Source organism: Cryptomeria japonica, chromosome 4 (assembly GCF_030272615.1).
Source record: "Cryptomeria japonica chromosome 4, Sugi_1.0, whole genome shotgun sequence".
NCBI classification, from domain to species: domain Eukaryota; kingdom Viridiplantae; phylum Streptophyta; class Pinopsida; order Cupressales; family Cupressaceae; genus Cryptomeria; species Cryptomeria japonica.
This window is the reverse complement of record NC_081408.1, coordinates 143,488,387-143,513,854: the sequence shown is the minus strand read 5'-3', so window position 1 is coordinate 143,513,854 and position 25,468 is coordinate 143,488,387. Positions and strand designations below refer to the sequence as shown.

The 25,468-nt window shown below is 33.2% G+C and overlaps 1 protein-coding gene across 1 annotated transcript; it reads left to right on the top strand.

Annotated features, from left to right (window-relative positions):
* Positions 1-383: 383 nt before the first annotated feature.
* On the top strand, positions 384-25,468 carry LOC131874747 (peroxidase 5-like; the record flags this gene model as incomplete). Its single annotated transcript, XM_059218656.1, has 5 exons — positions 384-400; positions 24,282-24,399; positions 24,509-24,700; positions 24,802-24,967; positions 25,059-25,468. Coding segments are annotated over 5 exons (903 nt in total), but the record flags the coding sequence as incomplete, so codon positions are not given.

The window sequence follows — 25,468 nt, the reverse complement described above, 5'->3', positions numbered from 1 at the left end:
AGCGAGATATAGACTTTCATGTTGATTTGGTTCTTGGTGCAGAACCTATTTCGAGAGCACCATATTAGATGACTACTCAGGAGTTAAGCGAGTTGAAATTGTAGATAGAAGAGTTATTAGCCAAGGGATTCATTCATCCTAGTGTTTTCCCTTGGGGTGCGCCTATTATCTTTGTTAAGAAGAAAGATGGTTCTCTTCGGTTATGCATTGATTACCGACAGCTGAATAAGGTAACCATCCGGAATAGATATCCATTGCCTCGTATAGATGACCTTTTTTATCTGGTTAAGGGAGCCAAGGTGTTCTCTGAGATTGACTTGAAGTCTGGATACCATCAATTGCGCATTCAGGATGCAGACATTCATAAGACAATGTTTCATACTCGTTATGGTCACTATGAGTTCACAGTGGTGCCATTTGGGTTGACGAACGCACCTTCAGTTTTCATGAGCTTAATGAATGGGGTTTTTCACACCTACCTTGATCGTTTCATCATTGTATTCTTGGATGACATTCTGATTTATTCTAGATCTATGGAGGAGCATGAGGGTCACTTAAGTCAGGTATTGCAATGCTTAAGGGAAAATAAACTCTATGCCAATTTAGAAAAGTGTGACTTCTTCTAGACTGAGGTGAACTATATTGGTCATGTGGTTTCAAGAGAAGGTATATCTATGGATCCTTCAAAGATCCAAGCCATTGTTGATTGGCCAACGCTGACCAACATTTCAGAAGTTAGGAGTTTTATGGGTTTGGCCGGATATTATCATCACTTTGTTGAAGGCTTTTCCTGGATAGGACACCTGATTACTTCTCTTCAGAGAAAAGGGAAGAAGTTTGTTTGGTCAGAACAGTGTGAAGCGGCTTTTAAGACCTTGAAGGAACTCCTTGTCAGTGCTCTGATTTTGGTAGTTCCTGATCCATCTAGAGATTTTATGGTATGCACAGATGCCTCTTTGGAAGGTATAGGTACAATACTTATGCAGGATGGACGTGTGGTTGCTTATGAGTTTCGCAAACTCAAGAACCATGAGTTGAACTATCCAATTCATGATTTAGAGTTGGTAGTTGTAGTTCATGCTTTGGTTAGATGGTGGCATTTCCTGTTAGGGCGTTAGTTTGAGCTACATAGTGATCACCGTAGTTTGCAGTATATATTCACACAGCCAAACTTGAATGCTCGACAACGAAGATGGATGTAATTCTTCTGCGAATATGATTTTGAGGTTCGTTATATTCAGGGCAAAGAGAACATAGTAGTAGATGCTTTGAGTCATAGGTGGCATGAAGTTTCAGCATTATCCCTTGGAGTAGACTTAAGAGAGAGAATTCTTGGAGTTCTTCCTCAAGATACTTGGTATCAAGATGTTAGAGCTATGATAGAGTCCGGAAGGCCTTTAGAGGGTAGATTTTCTGCGTATAACCTTGATGCAGATGGACTTCTTCGTCACCATGGATAGATCTATGTACCTCCCTTGGAGGGTCTTCGTGTTTTCATCATGATCGAGGCCCATCGTGCACCTTATTTGGCACATCCAGGTGTCAAGAAGATGCATGCAGATCTTAGATAGATTTATCATTGGGTGGGTATGAAACGGGACATTGCTGATTTTGTCTCGAAGTGTTTAGAGTGTCAGCAAGTGAAGGCAGAGCATCAGCACCCAGCAGGGCTTTTGCAGCCTAATCTAGTACCGGATTGGAAATGGGATATCATTTCCATGGATTTCATTGTTGGTTTGCTTGTCTCTTCACGTCGTCATGATGCCATCATTGTCATAGTCGATAGATTGACTAAGGTTGCTCATTTTGTTCCTATTCGAGCTTCCTACACAGCAGTAGTGGTGGCACGAGTCTTCTTAGAAGAAGTAGTGAGATTGCATGGGATTCCGAGACAGATCATATCTGATAGAGATCCTATCTTTACCTTAGCATTGTGGACCTCACTACAGCATCCTTTGGGGACTCAGTTGAATTTTAGTTCAGCTTATCATCCAGAGACAGATGGTCAGACAGAGAGAGTGAATTAGGTATTAGAGGACATGCTTCACATGTATGTGATGGACCAATAGTCACACTGGGAGGACTATATATATCTAATGGAGTTTTCTTATAACAATGGTTATCATAGCTCCATAGGTATGTCCCCCTTTCAGGCATTATATGGTCATCCTTGCCACACTCCTTTGAGTTGGGATCGGTTAGAGGACAGGGTGCTTATAGGACCGGATATTCTTTGGGAGATGGAGCAGCAGGTAGATAGGATTCATGAGTATTTAGTAGCAGCACAGGATAGACAAAAGAAGTATGCAGATGCTCATAGGATAGATCGTTAGTTTTTTGTTGGCGATCGTGTATTCTTGAGAGTGCGTCCACGTAAGAGTTCGATCCGTTATGGAAAGGGATCTAAGTTGGCACCTCGGTTTGTTGGACCTTTTGAGATCCTTGAGAGGATAGGACATGTTGCCTACCGTCTTGCCTTGCCACCGAGTCTATCCCGCATCCACGATGTCTTTCATGTTTCAGTTCTTCAGCCTTATCATCTAGATGTGACACATGTTCTTGATTGGAACTCTTTGCAAGTCGAGGACGGGTAGCTTTCCATGGAACCCATACGCATTCTGTAGCATCGGGATTTGATCCTCAGGGGTCGTACCATCGACCAAGTAAGGGTCCTATGGGACCCAAATGATGAGACCTCAGTGACTTGGGAGGATGCAACAAAGATGAGAGAACTGTATTCTTATTTATTTTAGGCTTCTAGGAGTAAGCCTAGTTTTGGGGGGGAGAATGTAGTACCCCTACTAGTTTGAACTCATTAGACTCATATTTTATTATTGGTTTTTTTTCAATGGATACATTACCATGATATGTTATTTAGATTTTTATGACATTATGCTTTATTTGGAGATGAGATGTATAATTTATCTGTAGTATTTCAGTACTTGTGATTTATGGCATTTTATGTATTATTGCTATGTACTAACATTTTACTTTATTTATGCAATGTGGAATTATATGTTGTGTGTTTGTGAGTGTATTGGATGCAAGGGGATGATTTTCCTTCACTCATTTCGGTGAGACAGGGAACATCATGATTCTCTTTCATCGGTGTGTGTACCATGTTTTCTATATTATATATATATATATGCATGTGTGGTTCGGTGATGCAGGATATTGCAGATACAAGTATCGGGTAGGTACGGGGTATCGTCTCCACCTGGCTTCACAGGTCTGAGCGTGCCTTATATTTTTTGATGGAAGTGGAGGAGATAGTAGTTGACCCTATGTTACTCAGTTACACTCGTATGAGTGTCATCAGTCGGTCATCTTGTCAGTTAGTTCGATCTTTCTATTTTGAAATTTTATCTTTTATGGGAAATTGCTTGAGATTTGTTTAATTTGAGTGTTTTAGTGCATTTAATTAATTAATTAATTAAGTTTATGAAATTGTCTCATTATTGTATTGTTTATGCATTGAGATTATAAATTTGGTTAATTAAAGAAATTATTAAATTAAGCTGCATGGTATTAAATATATATATATATATATATATATATATATATATATATATATATATATATATATATATATATATATATATATATTTTAAATAAATTATATTAATTGTATTTAGTATTTTTTAAAATTATAATTAAATAAATGAATAAAAGGATTAATTAGAATTAAAATATTGTTTTAATTCTTTATTTAGAAAATTAATTAATGTGCATGAGAAAAGAAAAGAAAGAATGATGCTTTTTTTTAATTATTGCATGTGATAAATTTAGAAAATAAAATAAAAATTACTATTATTCTAAATTTACGTTTTTTGTGAAAAAGCTATTGAACCTAGAATTTTAGTTTAAATAGGGGTTAGCTCTTTATTTTAGGATAGACAGGGACACAAAGGAATAGGTCAAGAATTTAGGTGAAGGAATTTATTGGAAGTTATTGAAGGGATTAAGGGCTCTTCTAGAAATTTCTTCTAGGAAAGCTATACCAGGTTGGATGAATTCTTAGTTGTGGGTTTTTAGTAAATATTTCTATTCTTCTCTGATTGATGTGTGTGTGTAAAGTTATTTTTAAATACAAACCCTCTTCTGGTGAATTCAAGTTTTGTTTGAAAATTCATGCCTGATGTGTATTTCTTGTTTATGGGAAGAATGTAATTTGGGAAAATATAGGAAAATTATTATAGAAAATTTGTCAAGTTTTTATGGTGCATGGAAATTGCACGATTTAGGAGAAAGGGTATTTACCTGAGAAAATTATCCTCTCTTGTTTGATTTGTTCTGATAGTTTTTCAAAATAATTGTACCTATATGGGAATTGTTGATCACTTAAGGAATAAATTTAAGTTTGAATTAAATATATGAGCATCTAATTTTTTTTTAAAAAGGTTTGAATAAAATTCTGTAAAAGAATTTTATTGAATTTGGGTATTTATGTTTATGCTGTTGAAAGAGTTTTGATAAATAGTAATTTTTTTTTTTTTTGTGGTTTTAAAAATTAAAAAAAAAAAAAAAAAGACTGCCATATGGCAGCAACGCTGCCTTAGCGTAGTATTGTTAGTGTTTAATGTTATTTTTAGTTTTTAAATTGTATTTATTATTTGAATTGTTATTTCAAAAAATAAAAAATAAAAATAAATTAATAAATTAATAAATAAATAATATTATAATGTTAATGTGTTTATATATATATATATATATATATTTATATAGTTGTTTAATTTTTATTTGTCAATTTAAATATATTTTTTTTCAATAAAGAATTTAGAATTTAGTAATTTTTATAATTTTAAATTCGATATACATATTGGAAATACATTAGGAGATTAATACATATGTAAATTTGTTTTACTTTATTGGACAAATGTCAAGTTTATGTATTAAATAGTGGTAAATTCTTGTTATTTGGAAATTCGTAAATTGCATGTTATTTATGCTTTGGCTGTTTTTAAGGAAAGATTTCTTGTAATAGGATCTAACATATATTGTGTTCTCAGTCAAGTTTTATTTCATTGCAATTTTGGTTAAATTGTCATTGTGTCCTATGTTATTATTTCTCCTAGACCAAGTGTTGTTGTATAACGTATTTGATATGAGTCATTGTGTGTTTTTGTCCAAATGGTCAATCTTGGGTTGGTATTTGTGTATCCTTCACCTGTGCTTGTCAGGATTGTTTATGGTTGCTTGTTTCGCCATAGAATTCTCGTAGAGAGAAACATTTCCTATTAGTGTCCTAGGAGAGAGAGTGGCTTTCGAGTGGGGGTCGTGCCCAAAGTGGATGATAGGATAACCTGTCGAAAGTTAGTTAAAAAGTGATAACCTAATAATTGATTAGGGGGTGGGTAGATTAAATATTAATTAAGATAAATGTACCTCGTGCATAGGTGAGTGCTTGTAAAGGGCTCATAATGTTACAAGAAGGCCTGGAATGGCAAACTTACCACCTTGTCTTCACGAAAGGATTGGTAGGGTCTGCATGAGACTTAGTTGGAACCGGAGGCTCGGGAGAGGTTACCAGGAGAAACCCGAGTATGGGGGCAGGACCCATGGAGGCTGTACCATGGTAACCATCAAGCTATGCAATGACACTCTCTTCTTAGAGTCACTAGTGTTTTGTGAGTTGTGTTACATGGATGGTTGCAAAGTCTTGTAGTCCTTTTGTACTTGTCTTACTTTGCTTGCTTGAGGGTTTTCTACTATCTCCTAGCACGGTCGGGTGGTTCCATTTCGGGGTCACATGGTCGGATGGTAGTGGCACTTCCCATTGAATGTTCTGGATTGTATCTTCAGGCGAGGAAAGGCTTCGCTGGTGTTTCTTGGATTGTGGTTTATGTACCAGCTCGTGTTTGAGATCATTGTTCAGTTGAGACCTTGTGGTCATTGTATCAGACTTTTATGTAACGTTGATATTATATCTTTGTAACCAATGGTATTATTGAAAGCCATGTATTTATGGATATTGTAATATTATTATGTCAGTGAAATGAATGTTATTGTTTTGATCTTATGTTTAAATGGTTTATGGAAATTGGATACATTGGAATACTTTTATTTCTTTATTGTGAAATTTGGATGTAGGTGTAATTTAAAACTTAAGTATTCAATTTATCTAATTAAATGGATTAACTGTGGTTTTAATATAATCTATGAAATTAATCTTCATTGGTTACCCTTAGGAAAACTTATGATAAACTTCCATTGTGTTGATAAACATGCAATGGTTATAGTTAGTGCACTTAATCTTTAAAAAAAAATTATTTCACCCTCTAGTTGCCTAGTTGTGTTGTTTTCCTTTAGGGTTCCTGGCGGGGCATTACATGGCCTACCATGATAAAATCCTTATTGTTGATAATCTCAGAAGACACAGTTTTTACTTGTCAATATATGTGTTCTATGTGAGAATGAAGAAGAAACTATCGACCACATTAGATTTCATTGCTAGTACTCTTGGAATGTGATACAAATAGTTTCCCACATGTTCCTTGTTGAGTGGGTTTGGAATGGAAAATTAAAGGATTTTGTTTTAGGATGGTATCCCCCAACAAATTATCCCCTTATTAGAGAGCTCTATTGGTAGGATTTTTTCAATAATGGCTAGTACCTATGCAAAGAAAGGAAAACTTGGATGAATCAACCATTGATAATATACAATCATGTGGAAAAATAATAATTCAACAACGAATAAACAATTTGAGTAGCATTATCTTAAAAATGCATGTAATCAAATAAAATGTGTCCATTAATATTTAATTACGTGAAATAAATTAATTTTTTAAAAGAGTAAATATGTATTTTGATGCTAACTTTTGAATATATGGAATCGAATCAGAACCATCATTTAATATCTAACCAAATAGAAAAAATTAAACCCTTGCCAAGAGTAGATAGTTTTTATGTCATGTGATTATTAAGATATCAAATATACTTATTATAATCAACTTCTAGTGGAAGTCAATGATGAAAAATGGATACACTACTCGACACATTTAAAGCATACAAATATCCTAATATCTATAGGGGCCTGAATAATTCATGGGATTTATAGACCTATGTGGTTTAATGGAAAGTCAAAGTTGCATTCTTAGTAGATTCTAGGTTACATTCATTACCAAAGCCTTAGATGCTTCTAATTACTATTTTGATTTAGAATGAGAACAAATATTAACATTTATTTGTCTTGAGTTGACTACAACAAAGAGAAGAGCCTTTCAATATTTATATGAAGTGGATAACTATCATTTATTTGTAACAAGATCCCAATTCCTTATCCATACAAATTTCAATAAAATATTATTAGTTCATGAACCCTAAGTTCCCTATATTCCTTATAATCATTAGATTTGAAAACTTCAGAGGCCATAATAATAAATGAGAGAAATGATGAAGATAATTATTTGGTAGTCCTATTTTTTTATTAAGTAAAACAGGCTTTTAACAAACCCTAATTTATCACAAAATTATTGAATTCTAGTAGAACGAGATTGTATAGGATATAGAACCAACACAGTCTTAGAAACAACAACAAAAATTAAAAAAATAACAAAAAATCTAAGAAAAAAGAGGCAATTTAACTATTACCCTACATAGTATTGACATAGTTGACAATTCTAATAGGCTCTAACATTTATATCATTAATGTCATGTTCTCCAAATGTAAGTAGTGTCCATTTTCATTTGTATTTGTGGTCTATCCATAAAATTTTTCCCTTTTTTTTTGTTTTTCATAAGTTGTGGAATGTTAGATTTATTTCTTGATATTTTTATTTCTAAGTAGAAAACCATCACATTGTTGCAAACTATTCCCATATACTTTTTTAAAGATATAGTAGAAGAGAGAAGTACTAATGATTTCCTCGTTGGTAATAATATTGGTGAAATTGTAATATAGCTTCTAAATTCTATATTTTAGAGACACATCTAAATGTTGGAGCCCAAACAAATTTTTTGTAGTGGATTGTAGTAAACAAAACTCTTATTTTTGGCACTTTCTTATATAAATTCAAATAATGGGCTCAAATAATATTTTTCTATAATTTGAATGATACTTAAAGGAGAATGATTTTTTATTGATATACCTAGTAAGAGTAGCATGGGTACTAGTAACACCAACAATAAGACCCAAATATGTAATAGATTCTTGGGATGGACATTAGGAATTTAGTTGTGGGTGACCCAATTAGGGCTGTCAAGAGATTCAAACTAGTGGGTATCTTACTTAATAGAATTTACAATCTTTTAAAACAATAGAAAATGGGCTTTTGGGTTCAACCTAATAAAAGGATTAAAATTATCAAGAAGATATATTTTTGATTTATCATCCATAAAATTAGCACAAAACATTAAATTCTTAATGAAGTGGATTTAGGCCTTCTTTGTAGAGGTTTTATTCACATTTCTAAGGGATGTAGGGGAAACAATAGGGAATTTCCTTTATCATAGTGCCCAAATGTCCTTAATTATCTTAGAAAGGGAAGGAGTCAAAGTCTCCACATTATTACAAAATTTGCAAATAATCTTACTAGGGGCTAGTGAATTTCATAGATGGAGAGAGTAGAATAAATAAATTAGAGCCTAGTGAATGGAAATTTTGGCCTGGTTGAGAAGTTCCGTTATTAACTGTTATAGGGAGTTGAGAAGGAAAAAGAATAAAATCATTTAAAATAATTGCAACATTAAGGATATTCACATACCTATACCTACTCCCCCCTTTCATCTTTTCCTCTCCCTATATACTTAATTCCTGTTGAGATTGAGTTTGATTTTTAAGTACTTCTACTCCTCCCACTTTCCATTTCTTCGACTCCCTTCTACTCCCATCAGCTAACTCCAGTTCCCATCCTATATATCATAATCCTTAGCATATCTATATGTACTTTCCCCACTCCCAAATCCTTATAGTATCCACCTACCACCTTCTCTCCTTCCTATTCATTGTCCATAATTTTTTTTTATCATCACTCTTCTACTGTTTACATTTTCCAATATCCCCTACATTAATAATGTTCACCTAGCCATCCCACTCCACTCTATCTATCATTAGCCATCACTACTCTACCATACCCCAATAAATTTTAGACCGCAATAATGCCACATCCCTTGCTAGGCATGTAAAAATGTGTTGATTTTTTAATACATCTCATCTCACCTCAAACTAGTTATACACACTATTAGGTTGATATCTCTCTAAGAAATAGGTGTATTTTCTAATCTAGTACCTTATCATAGCATATTAAAAATAACACATTGGCAAAATAATCTTATCCCTCCCTCTATGTCCACTAAGTGATTTCATCCCTCTATAACTCTTACAAAACACTTTTCTAGATATCTACATCACCTATATTACTAAACAACACGTAATAAGCTACCACCCAAACTCATAAGGCTTTCTAGAATCCATGTAAATTCCATCCTTCATATGTTGAAGCACCACAATTTTCTCCAACACCCTTACCTATAATAGTTTGGTGTGGTTTATTTTCTATCCATTTCTATTTTACAACATGTAAATCTCTATTAAGATGTTATATTCATGATCCCCATATAGACTATGGCCTATCCTACCACATATTTTCTATACAACTTACAAACAAGATCTTTTATTTTTATCAACTCTTGTCAAGTGGTATAATTCCACAAAAAAGAGATATAATAAAAAAGGATAGTTATACCACAAACCCTCTATATCTATCAAAATTTAGGGCCATACTTGTATATAGTATTTTTTCTCTCCCAAATAGTAATATCAAAGTTATGACCATATTTAGTTATGACCTATACAATAATTAGGTCCTAATCAACACCTTGAGGATCTACTACATGCCTTCTAATGTCACTACCATCTCTATAGTAGATAAATGAAACATGTTGTTCTCAAACTTCCATCTTTCTACTAGAACTATCAACATATCCTAATAAGCTCATATGGTTGGAATCTTTACTATCTACTGTAGTCTATAGGACTACAATATGACATGCTCTATATCACCAAATCCCTTCATTAGATTCAGCTCTCACAATGAGTCTCATGGCTATAACAAATCCTACACTTTCATCATGTGTTAAAGCCACCATCAATCTACTATCCTACATCTTTGCTAATTGTATACCCCTCCCATCTTCTATCCTCCTTTTTTTCTTATTCAAGCACCATTATGGCATTTTTCTATAAATATACTCTTTAGCCCATGCATCTATTTTATTCGATATTTCATCACTTGAAACATCTATGATTTTAGACAACACGTATACCTCATTCCTCCACATATAATCTTTTATGCATACACCCAATTTTTTATGCAACTATCACACTTTCAATGCATGCACTACACTTCATTATGTGCTAGGTTTTCATGCAACCATCACATTTTCCATATATGTGCAAAAGTTCTCTATATGTTCCACATATATCAATGTGTGAACTCAAACCCCCTAAACATGCTAGGTAAAGTTTTTCATGAATTAGCACTTGATTCTACTGTTCAACCCTTTCAACCCACATAAATGACCCTAAAAAGTTTAAAATACTTTTATTTTATATTTAGATAAATCACTAAAAGGGGCAACGCCCATTTAAATTAAAAAGTAAAGATAAAATTATTACATAATGTCAAAACTAACCATATTGCTAGAAATCCCACTAAATGGGCAACTTGCCATTCACAATATCCCAGCCCAAAAATGCTTGTTCTCAAATACATGCATTTTTACATTGCTATTACAACCCCCTAAACTCTACTAATCATCCATATTTTTGTTTGTTACATCTTTTATATGATAGTAAAGGGGCATATTAAGATAGCTATCTCTCCTTGACGTCTAATTTTTTATCACTTTCACAATTTCCTAGCCTTCTTCTAGTTTTGTGGCTTCCTTCTCTTCCATCAAAGTGGAATCAAAAGGGTCTTGCTCCACCATAGGGATACAGGGTATTTTTGTGGCTTCATTCTTTATATTTTCTATCTCAAACCTCCCTAAGGCCCCTATGCTTGCAATTAGAGAATCCTCCACTACCAAGGATGAGTAAGAATCAATCTAGGAGTCTTCCAATGTCATTAAATTATCAACAATAGTAGCCCTATTTTCATCCCTCTTATTTTGCCCTTTTGAGGCATTTTTTGTGTCATTTTCCCTTTGTCTCTCAATAGACCCCTCACTCAAATCAAGCTCTGAAACTTTGGAACTTTCTTTTTCTACCAAATAGATGTTAGGATCTTCCTCCTTCACCCTGAAGCTTCTCTTTGATAATTTCTTTTGATACATTGGGCTGCCTTATGACTTGTTTGGAAGAACAATCTACATCTAAACAAAATACCTTCATAGTCCACAGGTTGTACCCAACTCCCATTTGCAAATTTCAAACAAAGTTTTATGGGGGGAAATTTTTTCGCATCCATCTCCACAAGAATATGAACATAAGTAGTATGAATTAAATTGAAGGAATCCTCATCTAATCAATTTTTTTTACCTAAAGTGTTTCCAATAGCTTCAAATCAAGATTCTATCCAAAAATGTAACAGTTAATTGGGAAATATTTTCTATATTGGTGTCTTGTCAAAGGATTTATAGGACAGGTTGAAAGATGGATGCCAAGGTTTTCGCTCCAGAGGTCTGACCTCCTGCCCCAACAACTAGAAGGTTTTTGGCTTCTAAAACAAAAAGGTGCTAGTAAGGGTATCCGCTCATGTGGCCATACATGTAGCACTTTCAGCTTTGTAAATACAGAAGGCTCCCAGCCAGTAGGGGTTACGCCCTACAACTAATCAAATAAATTTGATCAAACAGGTTTATGGGGAGACATAGTGTTGGTATGAACTAATCAACACATGTTATCCATAGTTTTCACCATGGATATAGTTGTTTATAGTGGTTCGAAAGAGGTGGGTTTTCCTTGCTACCACTTGGGTCATTCTCTCCTCACTAGTAGTCCTTATGACCACATGGGGAGACAAGCCCTTTAAACAAAAAGAGCCTATTGCTCAAGACACAAAAGTCACTAGTTCAATTTTAGTGCACCAATTGAAGTGTTTGCTATTCTATGAAAACAAGGCACATAATAAAGATCAAAAACCCTTTCTAAGGTCCTACAACAAAGATCTATTAGTAGTTTGGATTGTTTCAAATGATCACCCCTTCCTGCAAGCACACAAGTTAGGTAAATTTTAGATCCAATAGACTTTGTGAAATAGGGGCCTTCAATAATGCATTTTTTTTACCAATTCAAACATCTGATTCATCACAAAAAAATACCACCTGTAAAATTTCAAGAAATTTCCAAAAATGTAGGAAAACCCAAAAAATTTGCTAATTTGCTCCAAAAATTATTTTTTTATGAAAAATCATAAAAAATTTATATAAAATGCAAAATGGATCCAAAAAATCTGAAATTTTTATTGGAAACTCTTGATGACCTTCCAAACCTGCATAAAACAATTCCTGCAAAATTTCCAAGCAGTTTGTGAGATATGAGCAAAATAATACCAAACCCTAATTTTCAAAGATCCAACTTTTTAGGAATGATTTTGCATCAAATTTAAAATAAAAAAGAAAATCCATAACATTCACTAATTTTCGCTCAAAATTAATTTTTTATGAAAAATAATAAATAATTCATATAAAATGCAAAATTGATCCAAAAAATCATAAATTTTTACTGAACACCTCTAATAATTTTTCTGACCTTTAAAACAAATTTGGTGCCAAAATTCAAAGCCGTTTGTGAGATCTGGTCAAAATAATAAAAACCCCTAATTTTTAAAGATCCAATTTTTAGGGAAATATTTTGCATCAAAATTAAAATAAAAAAGAACATATCATGTGTATAAATCATAGATATTCCAAAAATATAAGAAAAGCTGAATTATTTGCTAATTTTCTCTCAAAATTAATTTTTTATGAAAAATCATAAAAAAATCATGGAAAATGCAGATGTGCTCCAAAACTTATGAATTTTGGATTGAGAGTGTGTAATACTGTCCTCAACCTACAAAAAAAATTTGGTGCACAAATTATTATCCGTTTGTGAGATTAAATCAAATCTCTCCAAAATCTTAATTTTGTGTCCAAAACCCTAGCTGCACAAGGTTATTCTCCAAATTGTTTTATAAAATAGAAATATAGGGTTAGAAAAATCTGCAAAAGAAATACAGATCTAACAAAAATCCATGTCCCACCGGGCATCCCAAAATGTATATGGTTAAAAGTGGAAACAACAATATTGAAAGACTAAAGGAATTCAACCACAAAACCCTAGCCTAACAACAACAAATATCCACCATAACATATGAAGATTACCTAAGACAATGCAAATCAAATGAAATCACAAAGATTATACCATCACATGTCCAATAGGGTTTGGATCTCCATTCTTCCTATCTCCATTGATCTTGCTTGATATATTTGCTCTCAGATTTTATGTGTGCACAAGAGCTCAACAAAGAACAGAAATATGGTTGCAAGTAGATTTGATCACATATGAAAGTTTGAAAGCATAGTCGGATAGTCAATTGATCAGTGGGGGTTGATTAGCTGATTAGAATGATTAGGATTAATAATGAAGGAAGCATCTCCTTATATAGAAGACACTATAAGAAATGGATTGATAAGATTGAGAGGTGTAAAAGATAATTGGTCGGCTATGATTAGAAGGTAGGTAAAGAAAATAAGAAAATAATAAGATGGTAGGTAGTGTATGAATTAAGAGATGAATGACATGTGTCATGGGTAGAAAAGACTAATGAATTAATTAAATAAATAAAGATTCATTTAATTAATAGAAGAAGTGGGATCAATTAAATAAATAAAAATATTTATTTAATTTAGGGAAAGGGGAATTTAAAAAAAATAAATGTATTTATTTAAATGAGAAATAAGGCTAGAAGAGGATAAATGAATTAATTAATTAAATAAATATTTATTTAATTAATAAAAGAATTAGGCTAAATTAATTAAATAAATAAAATATTTATTTAATTAGACATGACAATTTTAGGTGTCTACACTACCTATAACCCTATAATTAAACCTTAGCTACAACTTGAACCCTAATTTAACCATAATTGAACCCTGTCCCTAAACTTAACCCTATCCCTAATTAAACTCTAAATCTTATCTAACCCCAACCCTAATCTACACCAAACCAAGATCCTAATTGAACTCTAATCCTAAATTCCTAACCCTAATGTAATTGAATCATAATCCTCATTTAATTCTAGTCCTAAACCTAACTATAATTACCCTAACCATAATTAAACTCTAATTATCTATAATGATAACCCTTAAACTTGATCCCTCTAATTGAATTTCAACCCTAACCTACCCCTAAACTTAATTTTAACAATAAAATTGAACCCTACCTACAACTTGAAACTTAATCTAACCTTAATTGAACCCTAAATCTAATTTGAACCCCAAGCACAATTCAATTTCAATCCTAATTTAAATCCAATCCTAATGCAATTGAATAATAACCCTAATTCTAAGCCTAATTGAACTTCAATATTACCCTTACCAATAGTTAAAACCCTCCCATAATCAAACCCTAACCTTGACAATATCCCTAATCCAGACGTAGTAAACCCTAACCCTAATTGAACCTATATTCTAACATAACCATAACCTTAATTAAACCTTAAACATAACCTTAAAATCAAGATTTATCATATAATCCTAACCATCATGTCATGCTTAATCCTTAAACTCTAACCCTATTTGAATCCAAACACTAACTCTAACCGTAATTAAACCCTAAATGAATTGTCATACTAACCCTACTCTTGATTGAACACTATCCCTTTCCCTAATACTAATTCTAATTCAACCCCAACCCGTATCCCAAGCATTCTCTTAGAATAGTAATTCTAATTGTTGTGTAATGTTAACCCTAAACCTTATATGACCATGATTGAAACCTAACCATAACCTAACCCTAAACTTAAATCTAACCCTAATCCTAATTTAACTTTAATACTACTTTAACCCTAACACTAATGTAATTAAATTATAGCCCTGATTAAAATCTTGCCCTAACTATAATTGAACCCTTATGATAACCTAACCCTAAAATTAACCGTAACCATAATTAAACCCTATCTTGAACCTAAACTATAGCCTTAAAATTACCTTAACCTTAAATCTGACCTAACCTTGATACTATCCCTAATCTTTATGTTAACATAGTCCATAGCCCTAATTAAAGCTTCATCATAACCTTGAAAACATGCTTTATTATAGAGCCCTAACCTTAACACTAGGCTTTATCCTTAAACCTTGACCCATTTTTAATCATAACACTAACCCTAAACCTAATAAGACCTTAATTTAATTGTGATATTAACCCTACTCTTAATTGAACCCTAGCCCTAACTCTAATACTAATTCTAATTGAACCTCAATCATTACCCCAACCATTCTTCTAGAATAATAACCTTAATTAGAGCCTAATTTTAACCCTAACCCGAACAATGATGTAAACCTTAGCCTTGAACATAATAGTAAACTTAACCCTAACCCTAGCCATAATCCTAACAGTAATCCTAAATCCTAACCCTAACCATAATTCTAAACCTAAACCAAACCCTAACCTTGATGCAAACCCTAATCGTAGCCCTAACAATAATCTAAACCTTAACTCTAACCATAATACTAACCTTAACCCTAACCCTATTTATAACCATAATACTGACCATTAAATAATGTTTTATAAGTACTATCATTAAATAAAGTCTAATATATATCTTACATTTTTGTACATGCTTTAATCTTGCAACACATATATATTTATTAAAAATAGTCTAAATGGATATATAAAATTTTATATATCTCTACATATTAATAATATAATTCAATTCAAGAAAAAGATACTATATAACTATATGTTGCATTTATTTTATGTTTTTCATGTCACATCACATGATTGCCACCAACATATATATCTTAAATTTTAATTTAATCCATATAAAATACGCTGAGAGATATCCTTCTCGAGACGCCTAATTTACTTTAGGGTGTAAAATTGATTAAAAATAGGTGCCCCGAGAAGGATATCTCTTGGCGTATTTAATATGGATTAAATTAAAATTTAAGGTATATATGCTAGTTTATTTATACCTATAAGATACATAGATAGCTCTAATAACAAGGTTACTATTTATGCCAATTCATTTACTTAGCTTTTTTCATTAATTGTTGCACTTGTATAATTTCAACTAGGGTGGTTATCACTTCGTCATGGAGGTTACTATATACACTTATATTTTACTGACATCTATTTTTTATGTAGATACATTATTGGTGGTAATAAATTGATTTCTATATTATAGGTAGTGGTTTATATTCTTGGTTTTTGTACTATGGTTCTATACTATTTGGACTTATTAGTGCTTTAGTTGAATTTTTTTAATTGTGCATGGGTCATGGGTCATATTTAGTTATTATATAGTTATCATGATTCTATATTTCCCAAACATATTCATGTATGGATATATGCTTCATGAGTTACACAAACATATTTAAATATTCTTTCATAAAATTCAGCTAGGTAAATAATTATTTGATATTAATGGAATAGTTTCACTTATATATACGAATGTCAAATACTCAAGTCAAACCACTTAGTTCTACTAAAATAATATATATAATGCTACATAATCATGATACCCATCAGACACATAAAATTTAACATATGAAGACAATAGAATCATTACTTGTTGCATTCATCTAACTTGAAATTGGTATCACATGCAAAATTCAATGCTAAATAATTTGTAGCCATATTCATAATTCATATTAATTAATATACTATCTAGTGGTCTCAGTGTTCAAGACTTCCACTCTTCAAATCTTTGTCATTATAGCTGAGGTTGGTTGGAAAATTGTTTCTAAAGGTGTGGACTGGTTGATTGCCATGAATTATAAGTATCTTCAAGGTAGAGATAAATAAACTATTTTTTAACTTGTGAAATCCTTCCCAGGTGTTGTTATGTCTAAGACAATCTGATAAAAACTAAATATATTCTTTTGAAAGGTATTCAATAGAAAGGTGGTAATGGTTGAAAGGTTGGTATCTAAACAGATCCTTGTGTTTCCTATGTCCACATGGAATTCCATATGATATGTTTAGCTATTGAAGATATCCTTTATGAAAGGTATGGAATTTATATGATTGACTACTGGATTCCTGGTTCTTCCCTAACTAAGTGAAAATTCAAGATCTATTGGACTTTGATCTTCCTCTAAAGACAACAGTTGGGGAACTTCCTAGAATTATTATCAACTTCAAGTCCTTCAGGTTATATACTTTAGAAAGGTTGATCTTGGCCTCCTCTGAAGATACAAAGTACTCGATCTATGAGAATGAAGAAGAAACTATCGACCACATTAGATTTCATTGCTAGTACTCTTGGAATGTGATACAAATAGTTTCCCACATGTTCCTTGTTGAGTAGGTTTGGAATGGAAACTTGAAGGATTTTGTTTTAGGATGGTATCCCCCATCAAATTATCCCCTTATTAGAGAGCTCTATTGGTAGGATTTTTTCCATAATGGCTAGTGCCTATGCAAAGAAAGGAAAACTTGGACGAATCAGCCATTGATAATATACAATCATGTGGAAAAAAAATAATTCAACAACGAATAAACAATCTGAGTAGCATTAGCTTAAAAATGCATGTAATCAAATAAAAATGTGTCCATTAATATTTAAATACGTGAAATAAATTAAATTTTTAAAAGAGTAAATATGTATTTTGATGCTAACTTTTAAATATATGGAATCAAATCACAACCATCATTTAATATCTAACCAAATAGAAAAAATTAAATTCCGCCAAGACTAAATAGTTTTTATGTCATGTGATTATTAAGATATAAAATATACTTATTATAATCAACTTCTACTGGAAGTCAATGATGAAAAATGGATACACTACTCCACACATTTAAAGCATACAAATATCCTACTATCTATAGGGGGCTCAATAATTCATGGGATTTATAGACCTATGTGGTTTAATGGAAAGTCAAAGTTCCATTGTTAGTAGATTCTAGGTTACATTCATTACCAAAGCTTTAGATGCTTCTAATTACTATTTTTATTTAGAATGAGAACAAATATTAATATTTATTTGTCTTGAGTTGACTACAACAAAGAGAAGAGCCTTTCAATATTTATATGAAGTGGATAACTATCATTGATTTCTAACAAGATCCCAATTCCTTATCCATACAAATTTTAATAGAATATTATTAGTCCATGAAACCTAAGTTCCCTATATTCCTTATAATCATTAGATTTGAAAACTTCAGAGGCCATAATAATAAATGAGAGAAATGCTAAAGATCATTATTTGGTAGTCCTATTTTTTTATTAAGTAAAAAAGGCTTTTAACAAACCGCAATTTATCACAAAATTATTGAATTCTAGTAGAACGAGACTGTATAGGATATAGAACCAACACAGTCTTAGAAACACCAACAAAAATTTAAAAAATAACAAAAAATCTAAGAAAAAAGAGGCAATTTAACTATTACCCTACATAGTATTGACATAGTTGACAATTCTAATAGCCTCTAACATGTATATCATTAATTTCATGTTCTCCAAATGTAAGCAGTGTCCATTTTCATTTGTATTTGTGGTCTATCCATAATAGTTTTTCCTTTTTTTTGCTTTTCATAAGTTGTGGAATGTTAGATCGATTTCTAGATATTTTTATTTCTAAGTAGAAAACCATCACATTGTTGGAAACTATTCCCATAAACTTTTTTAAACATATAGTAGAAGAGAGAAGTACTAATGATTTAGTAGTTGGTAATAATATTGGTCAAATTGTAATATAGCTTATAAATTCTATATTTTAGAGACACATCTAAATGTTGGAGCCCAAAAAAAATTTTTGTAGTGGATTGTAGTAAACAAAAGTCTTATTTTTGGCACTTTCTTATATAATTTCAAAGAATGGGCTCAAATAATATTTTTCTACAATTTGAATGATACTTAAGGGAGAATGATTTTTTATTGATATACCTAGTAAGAGTAGCATGGGTACTAGTAAGACCAACAATAAGATGCAAATATGTAATATATTCTTGGGATGGACATTAGGAATTTAGTTGTGGGTGACCCAATTAGGGTTGTTAAGAGATTCAAACTAGTGGGTATCTTACTTAATAGAATTGACAATCTTTTAAAAAAATAGAAAAAGGGATTTTGGGTTCAACTTAATAAAAGCATGTAAATTATCAAGAAGATATCTTTTTGATTTATCATCCATAAAATTAGCACAAAACATTAAATTCTTAATGAAGTGCGATTTAGGCCTTCTTTGTAGAGGTTTTATTCACATTTCTAAGGGATGTAGGGGAAACAATAGGTAATTCCCTTTATCATAGTGCCAAAATGTCCTTAATTAGTTTAGAAATGGAAGGAGTCAAAGTATCCACATTGTTACAAAAATTGCAAACAATCTTAGTGGGGGCTAGTGAATTTGATAGATGGAGAGAGTAGAATAAATAAATTAGACCCTACTGAATGGAAATTTTGGCCTGGTTGAGAAGTTCCGTTATTAACTATTGTAGGAAGTTGAGAAGGAAAAAGAATAAAATTATTTATGAAAAATATTGCAACTTCAAGGATATTCACATACCTATACCTACTCCCCACCTCCATCTTTTCCTCCCCCTATATACTTAATTCCTGATGATATTGAGTCTAATTTGTAAGTATTTCTACTCCTCCCACTTGCCATTTCTTCGACTACCTTCTACTCCCATCAGCTAACTGCAGCTCCCATCCTATATATCATACTCCTTAGCATATCTATATGTACTTTCCGTCCCTCTCTCCCTCTGTGTCCACTAAGTGATTTCATCCCTCTATAACTCATACAAAACACTTGTCTAGAGATCTACATTACATATATTACTAAACAACATGTAATAAGCTACCACCCAAATTTATAAGGCTTTCTAGAATCCATGTAAATTTCATCCTTCATATGTTTAAGCACCACAATTTTCTCCGACACCCTTACCTATAATAGTTTGGTGTGGTTTATTTTCTATCCATTTCTATTTTACAACATGTAAATCTCTATTAAGATGTTATATTCACGATCCTGATGTAGACTATGGCCTATCCTACCACATATTTTCTACACAACTTACAAAGATGATCAATAATTTTTATCAACTCTTGTCAAGTGGTATAATTCCACAAAAAAGAGATAGAATAAAAAAGGATAGCTATACCACAAACCCTCTATATCTATCAAAATTTAGGGCCATACTTGTATATAGTATTTTTTCTCTCCCAAATAGCAATATCAAAGTTATGACCATATTTAGTTATGACCTATACAATAATTAGGTCCTAATCAACACCTTGAGGATCTACGACATGCCTTCTAATGTCACTACCATCTCTATAGGAGTCTCATGGATATAACGAATCCTACACTTTCATCATGTGTTAAAGCCACCATCAAACTACTATCCTACATCTTTGCTAATCGTATACCCCTCCCATATTCTATCCTCCTTTTTTCTTATTCATGCACCATTATTGCATTTTTCTATAAATGTGCTCTTTAGCCCATGCATCTATTTTATTTGATATTTCATCACTTGAAACATCTATCATTTTAGACAACACATATACCTCATTCCTCCACATACAATCTTTTATGCATACACCCAGTTTTTTATGCAACTTCACACTTTCAATGCATGCACTGCACTTCATTATGTGCTAGGTTTTCATGTATCCATCACATTTTACATATATGTGCAAAAGTTCTCTATATGTTCCACATCTATCAATGTGTGCGCTCAAACCCCCTACACATGCTAGGTAAAGTTTTCCATGAATTAGCACTTGATTCTACTACTCAACCCTTTCAACCCACATAAATGACCCTAAATGTTTAAAATAGTTTTATTTTATATTTAGATAAATCACTAAAAGGGCCAACACCCATTTAAATTAAAAAGTAAAGATAAAATCATTACATAATGTCAAATCTAGCCATATTGCTAGAAATCCCACTAGATGGGCAACTTGTCATTCACAATATCCCATCCCAAATACATGCATTTTTACATTGCTATTACAACCCCCTAATCTCTACTAATCATCCATATTTTTGTTTGTTACATCTTTTATATGAGAGTAAAGGGGCATATTAAGAGATCTACCTCTGCTTGACATCTATTTTTTCTTCACTTTCACAATTTCCTAGCCTTCTTCTAGCTTTGTGGCCTCCTTCTGTTCCATCAATGTGGAATCAAAAAGGGCTTGCTCCACCATAGGGATACAGGGTATTTTTGTGGATTCATTCCTTATATTTTCTATCTCAAACCTCCATAAGGCCCCTATGCTTGCAATGGGAGAATCCCCCACTTCCAAAGATGAGTAAGAATCAATCTAGGAGTCTTCCAATGTCATAAAATTATCAACAATAGTAACCCTATTTTTTTCACTCTTATTTTGCCCTTTTGAGGCATTTTTTGAGTCATTTTCCCTATGTCTCTCAATAGATCCCTCAGTCAAATCAAGCTTTGAAACTTTGGAACTTTCATTTTCTACCAAATAGATCTTTGATAGTTTCTTTTGATACGTTGGGCTGCCTTATGACCTGTTTGGAAGCACCGTCTACATCTAAACAAAATACCTTCATAGTCCACAGGTTGTACCCAACTCCCACTTGCAAATTTGAAACAAAGTTTTGTGGGAGGAAATTTTTTTTGCATCCATCTCCACAAGAATACGAACATAAGTAGTATGAATTAAATTGAAGGAATCCTCATCTAATCAATTTTTTTTACCTAAAGTGTTTCCAATAGCTTCAAATCAAGATTCTGTCCAAAAATGTAACAGTTAATTGGGAAATATTTTCTATATTGGTGTCTTGTCAAAGGATTTATAGGACAGGTTGAAAGATGGATGCCAAGGTTTTAGCAACAACAAATATTTATCTTCCTAGCTCCAATGATTCTCACACAAAACCTTTTTTTTGTCTTAAACACTATCAAAGATCACTACAAAGTAACCGCGAGCACTAGGGAATTTTTAGGATATTCCCATCCAAAATGGGGCTCCAAGAATCAGTAATCCATTTGTCTAAATCACCCAGGCTTGGCCACAAGCACCTAAATCTCCCAATCAAACCTTTCTCTGAGAAATTTTTTTCATTATCTGTTGTTTCATGCCCAGTATCGCCATCCAAACAAATAGTTGCCTTGCTCTCATAGGGCGAAATGCTCATCTTCCCTCTATCTACTCCATACAACCTAGACCACATCATTCCTATAGACTGCAAATGTCCCTTCCCATTACCCCCATTTTGTTCACTCCCGAGGGAATTCTCACCACACTACTCTCGATTAGCTATGTCTATCCCCTTTAGACCTCCACATAGAGAAGACACCAACATCACACTTCTCCGACGTAGGTATACTTGAGTTCCCCTATTTATGGGGGCACCTTGTTCCACCCTTATGCCCCATCCCCTATTTCAAGGATTGCTTATCATAGATAAAATCACCCCCAGTCCCAAACCCTTATGAGCTAGCAAACTAGTGCCTGGGTATGTCCTTCCTAACCCTATCAGATCCTGGAAATGAGCTAGACTCCCTTTTTACAAACTGAGATGCACATGAAACTCCATGATTTGAAGAAACCCTAGTTCCAACTTATTGCTGCAAACCACATCTATGGGATTTCTCACCACCCCGAGGAACACTAGATCCACAACCAAGACATTTTGAGCTAAAAAAATGACATTGGGAAAAGCCCTTACTTGCTTTGTCTAAAGCCACATCTCGGCAATAGCTTAAATTTGTTGGAGGACCCTTGCCTCTCGCAATAGACAAAACAAGCTCCTATTTCTGGCCATAAAAGGAAGCACAACCATTTTCCCTCCTATTTGGTTCACTACACACTATTTCCATCCACACCGAACGTTACCTATTCTACAAAATGTGAGTATCTGAAAAATTTTGGCAAGACCTTATGGGTTGGGAAGCACGGGAGACATGGTGCCATGACCGTTAAGGGTGACAAATGTTAAATGTTTGATATAATTAGTTTCTCAATACTTACTATTATCTTGGTACACTTTGATTTCTTGTATCATCTCACTAAATCCACTACGCTTATTCTCATCTCTAAAATTTACTATTTTCTTATGTGAAAATGAATAGTTTTCATGCTCCAACCCCATTTATTCACCCACTTTATTGCTTCTACAACCATTTCTCTATTTCACATCTATTATGCTCCATTTTCCCTCATCTACCCAATTTCCATCGTATTTTCCTTTTTCAAGAGCTCACTCATGCCCTCTTTTACATGCTTGACTATTTAAGGATATAACATCCTCTTTATCATATTTTATTTATTTGTTTTAAATTGAAAAGTCTTAATCTTCCATTTCTTCTTCAAGTGTATTATATTCTTATTCTATTTCACATTTCTTATATTTTTTTTAAACATTGACTGATATATTTTTTTTAAATTTTAGAGCTCGACAAAACCTTTAACAAGAACCACGTTTCGTAATGTGAGAAGCCTTGATACTTCAACTATTTTCATTCTTTTCGCTTTTGATAATAAAACGACAAGCCTTGTTATATATTGTTAACGTCATCTAGTTCGAAAGAATTTGTTTGACTTCTTCAAAGATTATAGTTATTGACGGCGTCGATTAAGGGAAGGATACATTAATGTATGTACTAGTCTCTTTGAACAAATCTGAAGGAGCACAGTAAAGTAGAAATAGAATGAGTTGAAGGATTTTCTTGTCTGGTTATGTTCGATTGCACGTAATAGATTATTGATTTAGGTCAAAATGCATGTTCGAGCAAGTGGAAATAGAAAGAGTCCAGATTGTAGATGAGTCCTAAGTGCCCAGTCTAAGCTGCAGTCTATTGCTGATGTGACAGGCAAACCCAGCGTTAAAATGCTATCATCGTCTATTAGAACTTTTCAGAGCAGGACAGACAAAAACAAGGCCAGGTCATATTCTGTAAGCCGTGTTGACTTGATCAAATCAGCCCGGAGATGATGGTGTTAAATACCACATCCTTCTCTCCTCCTATACACCATAGCCAAAAGCGTTTTTATTCAATTTCTCCTCTCATCTAATAGAATTTCGACTACTATTTAGCTACTCTGAACTTAAATGGAAGCGAGTCTGCTTGTCATTCCTTTGGTCATACTATTTTTATCTACTTCAGCTAATGGGCATGGGTTGATGGTGGGTTATTATAGTCAAACCTGCCCTGAGGCCGAGGAGATCATCAGTGAAACTGTTGGCAAAGCTGTTAAAGCTAATCCTGGTGTAGCAGCTTCTCTTATAAGGATGCATTTCCACGATTGCTTTGTAAGAGTAAGTATTCTGCAAGATTCTCATATTGAATTTCATCACTTATTTCATGATAATCATGATTGATTATTTAAGAACAATATTAAAAACAACGACGGATGATGAATTGCAGGGTTGCGATGGATCAATTCTCCTTGATTCTACAGAAGGCAATACAGCGGAGAAGGACCATCCGGCCAATAACCCAAGTCTAAGGGGCTACGACATAATTGATGAAGCCAAGTCCAAACTGGAAGCCAAATGTCCCGGCGTCGTTTCTTGTGCCGACGTAGTTGCATTCGCTGCAAGAGATAGTGCTTACCAAGTATGTTATATTCAATTAATAATAATGAAATTTGGATTATACAGAAAGTTAATAATAGAGCATTAATAGCTTATCATATATCACAATGAATGTAAATTCAGGCTGGTGGGTTTAGTTGGGCGGTTGAAGGTGGACGAAGAGACGGAAGGATATCACACCAATCAGATGTCTCGGAAAATCTTCCTCCTCCCTCATTTGATGTAAACCAGTTGACACGACTTTTTGCTTCAAAGAAATTGTCGCAGGAGGAGATGGTCACTCTCTCAGGTACACTTGCATATTCCCTAATAACGCTTAATAAATTGATTATATTGGCTATCGATTATATCTAATATAAATAATCTCACTGCTCTTGCAGGGGCACATTCAATTGGGGTTTCTCACTGCGCTTCATTCACCGGAGATCGTCTGTACAACTTCAGCGGCAGAGGTGGTCAAGATCCTTCGATGGACTCTCACTATGCTCTTCAGCTAAAGGCCAAATGCCCCCCTTCAAATCCGTCTAACGTCGTTGTTCGACTGGATCCTCTCACTCCCACTAATTTGGACGTGAAATACTACGTCGATTTGCAATACAAGCGTGGACTGTTGAAATCTGATCAAACGTTGATGTCAAATGATGCCACCTCCAGACAGGTCAATATAAACGCCCAGTATGCCAATGTTTGGAGGAAAAACTTTGGAAGGGCAATGGTAAAGATGGGTACAATTGACGTGTTGACAGGATCGCAGGGAGAGATAAGGAAACAGTGCCATGCCCCGAACTAG